This window comes from Hemitrygon akajei, chromosome 3 (genome assembly GCF_048418815.1).
Source record: "Hemitrygon akajei chromosome 3, sHemAka1.3, whole genome shotgun sequence".
In the NCBI taxonomy this organism is placed as follows: Eukaryota; Metazoa; Chordata; class Chondrichthyes; order Myliobatiformes; family Dasyatidae; genus Hemitrygon; species Hemitrygon akajei.
This window is the reverse complement of record NC_133126.1, coordinates 47,339,061-47,349,109: the sequence shown is the minus strand read 5'-3', so window position 1 is coordinate 47,349,109 and position 10,049 is coordinate 47,339,061. Positions and strand designations below refer to the sequence as shown.

Genomic DNA, 10,049 nt, shown 5'->3' with positions numbered 1-10,049 from the left:
CAAATATACAACCTTGAAGAATAAAATCCAAACAAGTACTGGATAGTGATCAGATGGTTGAAAAGTCACAGCAAACCTGCGAGCAGTGACGTAAATACATGTATTGAAATATTTAATTTACATTAGATGGCTTACTGCCCCTGTAAAAATGACATCCATTCATTTCAGCAACTGCAGGAGCTCCTGAATACACAAACAGAATGATCTTTCAAATGTAAATTAATCTCTGAGATTTAAAATATTGCAGATTAGTTCTATGCAGTAATATGGCATAATTGTGAACAGGTTAAATACAGTCTTGGAATTTTAGAAATTCTGTACAATCTGGTTAAAATAGTAAACCAAAGATATTTTAACATATGTTCAAACAAGCATAGATTAAAGAGTTTAGATACTGTTGAACCCAAATATGTGAAGATTCATAGTTAGTAAACTATCAGTGTCACATTCATTATTAAAATTTGGAGAGAACAACTTTTGCTCTGGTAAAGCATTGCAATTAGCAAATAATCAAAATAGAGGTTCCATCCATAATCATGACTGTACACAGCTTCATCGTGCTTCATTCTAAATTAGCAGCAAACATCCATTTTATGGAAGGTGTTCTTAGATTTGCCCAATTTGAACAAGTAAAAATGATAATTAGGCTCCATAAGCATTAGACATCAACTTCATTTCCTGGTAACCAATTTCAGTTTGGAAAGTTATCACTGTCTACAGGGCACCAGCAAGTGAAAAGATCAAAATTTAAAGGGGACCTTAGAGGCAAGCTCTAAGCCCCCCAACTCCACACACACAAAATGGTGGCATAAGGAATGAAGTAGCAAAGGCAGATCAAATTTGAACACTTATAAGATATTTGGGCAGGTACATGGAAAGGGAGCATGGGAGATGTGGGCCAAATGGAGTTAAATGGGACTAACTCAGGAAGACATTGTGGTCGGCATGAACAAGCTTAGCCAAAAGGTCTGTTTTTGTTCTGTATAACTATGAATAAATTGTAATGGCACAGGAAGCAGCCATTCAGCTCATTTGGGCTTATGCAAGATACTGTCAGAGCAACCCTTTTATCCCATTTCCTTGTTAACTACCCATAGTTTTGGAAATTATCCTTTCTCAAATTAGTGCATTTGCCTTCTGAAGGTACTGGTTGATTCCTTACTGGCAGCAAGCTCAAGACATGGGCTAATTAGGAAGGAGCTTTTCCTCACTTCAGCCTCATAGTTTATGCTCACAATATTAGGCCCATTTGAACTATTTGTCTAACAGAGCTTTCAGAATAGATATAATTCAAGTCAAGTTTATTGTCATTTAACTATATGGCTCTATGTTATATAAATATATAAAAATGTATATAGAAACAAGAAAAAAAACATTTCTCCGAAACAGGGTGTAAAGCACAGTACACATCTACAAATTGATGCAAAATAAAACCACACAGCCAGAATACAAACCCAGTCTAGAGGATATTAACCCTCCCCATAACCCATCCACCCTCGCTAGATGCAGTGGGTCAAACTCTCTTCCACTTTATTGGATACTGTGGCATACTGAGGCCTCAGTGGTGAGCAACTGTGAAGGATATTTAGCCATTTAAAAGCTATAATTGATTTTTTTTTATTATTAAAAGATTAAGAAACTTATTTGATGCTTCATTTGTTCAGTAACTTTCTCCTAATTTCTAGTATCTTTTAGGGTAGCATGGTAGCAGTACAGTTGGTGGTAACACTATTAAGTGCCAGCAACCCGGGTTCAATTCCACCACTGACTGAGGAGTTTGTATGCCCTCCCTGTGACCACAGGGTTTCCCCGAGATACTCCAGTACGTTAATTTGTCACATGGGTGTACTTGGGTGGCATGGGCTCGTTAGGCCGAAAGGTCCTGTTACTGTGCTGCTTTCTACATAAAATAAATAGAATAGTTAAATGAACAGAGGTTGCAAGCCATGCTTTAGACAAGTTTCCCGCTGTAACACTGGAGATTCTCAGAATGGTACAAGGAGTCCACTGACATAACTCTAGAGGCTGAAGAACTGAGTGATGTTTGTGTTCAGTTCTCTACCATTCAGCTTATCCTGGACCTACTGCAGATCCAAGGATGTGCTTTCCTGTAAGTGGCTATTAGCCAAGTGCACTCTTTGGAACTGCTAGCCTCAGCCAGCACGATTCAGACCATTATATTTATGCTCCCAAATCCCCTGACCTGAAATCAGCACTTGAGAAAGCTACATCCAGAGAAAGTAAGAAAAACTGCGTCATTTGAGTGATCATTTGTCAACAACTCGTCTTCTAAACACACTGATTTGGATGGCTGTAAATTATGATTTTTGTTTTATATATCTTTTTAAATATTGATGGTTAAGGTCTATCTTAACTTTGATTTCTGAAATCTAATGAGTCAAGCCCTATTCAAAAGGCAAATGCATCTATGTAGTAATGAAGTGTTCTGCTCCATCAAGACATACTACCTATTGGAAGTATTAAGTCTATTCTCCCCAGTGGCACTGTTCTAGGAAAGGGTAATTCCTCAGTTTCCCAGCCAACAATTCCTAAAATATCACAAAAAAGTAATTAGTCTGTTAACTGTTGTATCTTTTTATGCAAATATTAGCAACATTTGCCTGATTTAGAATGACCGCTTCCAAAAAATCTTTTCATTTTCATAAGCAGTTACTTTAGAATGTCCTATTGACATAAGAAATAATCAATGGTTCTTCTTGCATTTGCTAAACTATTAACATATCAGCAGTATATTAGTTTTAGGTTACATTTTATGGACCAATGTAGCTTTACAAATTGTCCTTTTTCCTCCAAAAGTGAACATATCTTATCTTTGTTAAAGTTCATGTTTTATACTAGTCTATAACTCATAACTTCAAAGTCACTTTTATTTTGCTAGAGATGGCATTAGATCAGAAATTAGGTTCATTATTCAAAATTTTGCTCTGACTCAAAACAAATTAAGTGTTTTAAAAAAGTCTGCATCCCTCATCTCGTAGTACAGTAGTGATCATTACAGTACAATAATTTCAAATACAAATACCTGTACTAGAGTACTTTTTGAAGAAAGGTTATAGTATTTACTAGACGTACAGAATTATTTTGTCTACTAAAAGTCATTAAACCTTCCTGGCAGAGACAAGAAAGCAGATCCATGTGCTGATAACAACCAATACATTTCAACCTGATGTAAATATTTCATTATATTCGGGAAACATCGTTAGTGCAACCTTTTATCGATCTTCTGTTAGAAGGACCCCCTTGTTATATACACATTCATACCCCTTACAAGACATGATAAAAGGAATCTTGTTAATTTTTTTCCTAACAAAGACTTGACAGTCAACTAGTATTATTCACTGTGAAAGTAAATGAATGATTAAGGGTGCTTTTAAAATTAATGCAGACTCAGCAATCTATTACCTGGACATTGTATAAACAGATGCATTGCCACTGAACATACTACTAGAATGCTACATTAAGTGTTGCTGAAATATTACATGGAGAACAATGAAAAGGACAATTGTGATGAAATAGGCACCATAGAATGACATTTTAGAAATTGACTCTAGAAAAGGAATTTATCAAAACCACTTTTCCAGCAAAGCACTGATAGATTAAAATCTAAAAAAAGTCCATAAATGCACTATGATGGTTCTCAAATTTGTAACATTCAAATTAATTATGGTTATCTTATATTCATAACTTAAAGTTAAAAAAACACACAAGTAAATGTCAGTTCTTTTAATAAGTTGTTCAATTTTCTAAACAGAATGCAACCGTGCACTGATTATTCAATCCATTGAATGAGGTAATATACGAAGGCACGTCTTCACAAAATATACAGGCATTTAGACTTTGCATTGAACAAAAAAATGTAAGCACACAAAATTAGAAATCTTAATATACAAAGTTTTTTTAAGTGTTAAAACTAAAAACACACAAAAATAAGTCTAGTCACGATTGTCACAGTTTTACAACACACTGAAACAGTGGCAAAATAAAAACAATTGTAGACATCTTGTTGAATAAGCGCTAACAGGTTTAATCAATAATATAAAAACCCTTCATTTTCCGATTGTCCACCAAAGTCCACGCTAAAATGTTAAAATTTAAAGAAACAAGGATGTAATTCCTATTAAAAATGCAATACAAGTTCTGTAAAAAAGGACTCCAATGCCTCTGCTACATTATTACTAAAAAAAACTCTCCATTAATAAATTTCAAGGATACAAATAATACACACAACTCTGAAAAGATCACAAAAAAACTATAAATAATTTTGATTATACAAAACTATGATGTATTTCACCTGTTTGACCTGTTGATATTTTAGGTTCGGTATCCAGTTTAACAAAAAATCTTTTCTCTTAAGCAGTAATGGTAACTTGAATTTAAAATCAAATAAAACAGAGTGCAAAACATTTTCAAGTGTGCAATACAATTTTAAAATATACATTATATACTTTTTGATCTTCAAATTTAAAAAAAACTGAATTCACATTTTACCTTTTCAAAACAATTTTGTAGCTGTTCTGATATGGTTCAGTAATCCCCAAAATGATCAGGAAACTTATTTTTTAAAATAACAGTGATACCAGATTTCACAAAACAAGATTTATGTGGTTAAACAAAGACAATTAAAAAAAATCAGTAGTAATTGCTATTATATGAATCTTTTAATCAGGCACAGAACTCAATTTTCATAACATTGCCCATATGCTGCATTGATAATTTAGAAAGACCACTACATTTGAAGAAAACTAAATTTCCAAAAATATTTTATAATTTACTTTTCTAAATAGAACATTAAACAAAATAACCACTGCATACCAAACCATCAAAATACTATAAATACAGTATCAAGTTTCATCAGGAGAATGCAATAACATTTAGTAGTTGTTCTTAGTGCTATATTCCAATCACAGCAAACAACAAAATGCAACACTTCATAATTGAATTTGTCCAGGTTGTAAGACCAGTGTCCAAAATTCACAGATTAAAAACTGCAGTACTATATAGCAAAACATCACAATTAATTTACCTCTCATTTGGAATGGTATTTGGTGATGTTGCCAAGTGAAATATCATAATGCCAGTGTAATTGTACCATAAAATATCTCAGGAAAAATTATTTTAAAATTTGCTTAGGTATTAACAGATCATGCTTAGCCATTCAGCAATTGCCAGTATTAGCTTTATTATGCAAGGGTATTTACTTGACAATAGTCTGTAAAACAAAGTACTGCTCAATAGTGGATTGAATTCTAGATTTTTAAATATGGCTACTATGTTAATGATAGAAAAAGACAAACTCTACCCTTAATACATACTTATCCCAGAATGGTGTATATTTATATGCATTAAGATCTAAGGAGAAGATGGAAACTAAAACAACTTTAGTGACCAAAGCTCCTGAAATTTTCATTTTTGGGGAAGTATGACATTATTTTAGCATGATAATTCAATATTAAACAAGAGTAACAGAATATTGAAAAAATGTTTCGTATTAAGTACTGCAGCTTTAAAGTTTACCTATAGTATATTGAAAGCAGTGTTCTTTCACACTTAATGCAAGAAAGCCATGCAGTGGAACTGTTGTTCTGTACTTTAACTGAAATCATGCAAGTTTTCCAGAGATGCACATCAGTTTTAAATAGGATATCCAGATTTACTGCTAGACTTTGTAGCATTATCTGATTGCAATGCTCTTGACAAGACCACAGTGGAACTTGCGCATGTGCCTGTACAGGTCACCTGACTGCGTAAATCGTCTTTCACACCATTTGCAAGCATGCGGCTTTTCTCTGGTGTGCACAACTGCATGACGGCTAAGATTATGAGAGTACTGGAAGCTCTTTCCACATTGACCACAGGTGTAAGGCTTCTCACCCGAGTGAGTTCGTTCATGCCGCTTCAGTGTGTACATGCAGGAAAAGGTTTTCCCACATTGCGAGCAGGTAGGCATGGAACCATCAGTAGGCATTTTGGCCCGAGGACCATCTTTTTCCCTGAAGTGAGCACTCAAATGAAGCTGAAGAACATGTGGACTTGGAAAGCCTTTGCTGCAGAGGGGACAAATAAAAATGTGTCCTGTTGACATCACCATCCTTGTGTTTGAAATATCAGACGACGTCATTTCATCCTCACTCCCGTCCCGTTCTTGTTCTATTCCGTTATTATGTGCCATATTATTCCCTAGGAATACAGGTCCAAATCCCGCGATCACGCCATTGGCAGAATTCCCATTCTGACTTGCCAGATCCATTTCTTCACTGTCCTCCTGGTCTGACAGCAACTCTTGCTCATCTCCAGCAAGTGGCATGGTGCCCTGCTGCTGCCTGTCGGAGGCCAGCTGTCCAGAAACACAGGGGGAGTAAAATAAATCTCTTCCAGACACGGGCTTGAAAGACAGATCTAGAGCACAGTCCACATCAGCAGAGGCCTTGATATGGTCAGCAGTTCTTTGAGGCACATGTCCTGTGGAACTATTAACGGTGGACTTTGTTTTTCCAGGTGTTGCATTGCATAACTCTAGCTCTGTAGATACAGAGGTGATACCTACAAGATCAGACAATCTCCTAGAGTGTCCATTAATCTTTTTACTGCCCATGGGATTTTTATAATCCACAATAGTACAATTTTGCTTGCTTTGTGCATCAAAATTATGTTCATCATTTTCTGAAGAATTCTCTTCTTTCACCAGTCCAAGTGCATTACCATTCATTTTTTCACCTACACACAATTCTTTATCTTTCAATTTTCCCTTACAAACTTTCACAATGTTGTACATATGAAGGTAGCTGGCTGCAGCTAACACATCCTCAACCGGTAGGCTATTAAACTGAAGTTTTCCTTCATACATGAATTCAAGAAGCAAACCAAAGGCAGGAGCTGTGACAATGTCACTGTTTAAATGCACAATGTCTCTTTTGTCCAGCTGGTCCCTGTAGAATAGATGAAAGTACATGCTGCATGAAGCAAGCACTGCACGATGGGCTCTAAACTGAACGTCTCCAACTAGAACAGTACAATCACAGAGAAAATCCTGGTGACGCTGCTGACTCAGACACTGCAGTAACTGCCGGCTATGGTCTGGAAACTCCATTCTTCCTTCATAACCTCCTAAAACACGAAAACCGAACAGAAATTAAAACCGAATAAATTCCAGCCTCAACGTAATTAAAACTGCGCCATCAATAGTTTAAGATGTATTCCAGCCCAACAGTCTAGAATAGTAAACCAACAAACTTAACAAATGTACGAATTTGTAACGAACACCCAGAGTTCGTGCAGATGGCAACTGAAACACGACAGCTGACAGAAAAAAAATGTTATCTATTAGGTAAATGAAGCAACCACCATTTGAAGCAACTGACTTCCCCAACAAACCAAACTTCGAGACTTAAAAGAAAGGCAAAACAACTGTTACATCAATGATCGCTCGAATCACAAGCAACAACTGTTTACTTTATACCTTGTCCCCAACAACGCGAATAAAAGCGAATTCTCACGCCCCCTTTGACTCCCACCTCACTCAATAGCTCTCAATGTTCTGAAAAGAAACTGGTTTTGTTCTTTTTCTCCCCCTCTCCTTCGGACACCCACGATGGAAACAGGTTGGAAATCCGAAATGGAGCCTGAAGAAGGTGCCCCAAAGCAGAAAAGGCAAGCGAGAGAGAGAGAGAGCTAACATTCACTAACTACAGGAACAAGCTGGAGGGAGAGTCAGCTGCTCTGACATCACGGGCAATGTAAATGCTACCTCCAGCTGTGCTCCTTTTAATGCCATATGTTCCTTTAAATCGAGTTCGCAGCCAAAGCTTTTTTTTAAAGTGGGGGGGGGGGGGAGAAGAAGAGCAAGAGGAGATCCATGTTATCTATTTGTGGGGCGAGAGAACGTTTTCTATTTTACACCCTTTACCTCCTTTCTTCTCTGAAATGTAAAGTGTAAAACAACTTTCTGAAGTGAAAATGAAATTAAAAGGATGAAGTTCCACAACTGTAATATTGGTAGGAAAAGTAAACTCTACCTCATTACTTCGGACTTGGGGGGGGGGGGGGAGAACGATAAGGCTCCAGAGAAAGGAGGAAGTAAGGAGAGAGAAAAATAACCCCACGCACACGCAGCAACATAACTCCGAGCCGCCCAGCCGGAGCCACAACAAAACTTGAAGGGGGGGGGGGTGGACCCTGAAGCGAAGCGGCCGAGCAGAGGCGAGGCGAGGCGATGTGGAGACAGCCGGGGCTGCCTGGCCCCGAACTCGCCGCTCGGCGCGCTGCCCGCCAGGTGCCGCCTCTCACCTGGGCACGGCGACTGGTGCGAGAGCCCGGTCCGGCGCCGCCGTTCGTAGGCACCGTGTCTGCGCAGCCACCGCGTAGTCCCTTCATCTGAGGCCCAGATGTTTGGTGGCCGCGCAGCCAACTGTTGTTGAGTGAGGGATCCGTCTCAGCGCCCCGCTCTCGCGATACTTACCTATATGTGGCTGCGCCGGGGTCAGTCGGTGCCCAGCCGCTGCGTTGCTGCCCGGCTAGACCCTGGTGCTGTACCCGTGTCTGCCCCTTGCTAGTGCACCTGCACTGCGGAGTCCCGCTGGCAATCGATGCAAGCTCAACTTTAACCCTGTTTTATTCACAGAAGATCGAGATGTGACTTGTGCATTTCAGCTTTCTTTAGGAATTATTTTTTTTTAAAACATACTTATGTTGTTGCGGTGCCCCCATTGCCAGATCAAAAGGGGCGTGCACAGTGTTAGTTAAACACCCACGTCAAGATTCAAAGAAAAGCTGCCTGAATTCTCCGGGCAATGTTCTCATCCTTCTTGGAAAAACTTTCACTTCAGAAAGTTGTTTAATGTTTTAAAGTTTGGAGAAGAGGCGAAGGGTGCAAGATAGAAAATGGATGATGACATGGATCTCATCTTCCCCTCACCCAACCCCCTACAAAAAAAAACTTTGGCAACGAAGTGGAGCCAAAATTTAAAATGTACCAACTTGTTATGTGCGCAATCGCACGTGATTTGAGTATAAGGGTTTTGGCGTCATCGAGATGTTGGTGAGGTTCCAGGTGAAATATCGTGCGCACATTTGGTCACCATACTATAGCAAGGATATGATTAAGGTAAAGACAGTGCAAGAAAGATCATAAGGATGCTGCTAGCACTGAATTGCTTGAATTATAAAGAGAGACTAGATAACTGAGTGCTTGTTCTCCATTAAAGGAATACTGAAGGATGAACAGATAGAGATTTAGAAAATCATGAAGGGCACTGATAAAGTCTATTTCTTTCCAAGGATAGGGGCGTTTAAAACTAGAAGGGAAAAAAGAAAAGATTTAAAGGAGACGGGTTGGGGGTCTACACAGAAGGTTCTAGGTAATGGAATGCACTGCTAGAGTCAGGTACAATTACAATATTTAAAATATCTTTAGACAGGTTCATAGATAGGAATGCTTAGAAGGCTATTCTCAAATACAGCCAAATGGAAGCTGCCTTGGATGGTTTGGGTATGTTGAGCCAAAGGGCCTAACTCGACTCCATTTCCACTTCCAAAGTAATGCATAAACTGAAGTTTTCATGTAATGTGATAGAACTTTCTTGTCTCCCTCATACAATTATCACCAGTATCAATTGTAAATTGGTTGCAAAAAATAAAGTGGCAATTTATCATAGCGTTTATTTAAAAACAGCACAACACTAAACCTACCTTAACAAAAGCAAATGCTGAAATTTTACTGCATATCAGGCAAAATCTGATGAGAGGGAAACAATTAATGTTTCAGTTGATGTTTTTAAGTTGCAGAAGGTGGTGGGACGTATGTGGAGAAAAGATAAGGTGAAAGGTACAGACCAAAATAGTTACTGCTTCAAATACCAGTAGTAAGAGACAGAAGAGAACAGAACCAAAGAAAACAAAAAGATGCTGAAATATCCAGCAATCTCTACGGAAAGGGAGAAAAAGAACTGATACCTGAATTATTTGAAAAATTCAGTGCTGAAGATTGAGTGCTGCAGTAACCCCAGATAGAAAATGAGATGCTGTTTTTCTAG

At 38.1% G+C, this 10,049-nt stretch overlaps 1 protein-coding gene across 5 annotated transcripts; it reads right to left on the bottom strand.

Moving 5' to 3' along the window:
• Positions 1 to 3,729: 3,729 nt before the first annotated feature.
• On the bottom strand, positions 3,730 to 8,680 carry zbtb42 (zinc finger and BTB domain containing 42). 5 transcript variants are annotated; one of them, XM_073039788.1, is made up of 2 exons: positions 8,477 to 8,680; positions 3,730 to 7,125 (listed from the first exon to the last, which is right to left on the bottom strand). In XM_073039788.1, the coding sequence occupies exon 2, from the start codon at positions 7,106 to 7,108 to the stop codon at positions 5,693 to 5,695; it is 1,416 nt and encodes a 471-aa protein (XP_072895889.1). In that variant the 5' UTR covers positions 7,109 to 7,125; positions 8,477 to 8,680; the 3' UTR covers positions 3,730 to 5,692. The 5 variants fall into 5 exon arrangements, with proteins under 5 accessions (XP_072895889.1, XP_072895886.1, XP_072895890.1 ...); XM_073039785.1 differs by lacking the exon at positions 8,477 to 8,680 and adding an exon at positions 8,305 to 8,460; XM_073039789.1 differs by lacking the exon at positions 8,477 to 8,680 and adding an exon at positions 8,034 to 8,055.
• Between the last annotated feature and the right edge of the window lie 1,369 nt (positions 8,681 to 10,049).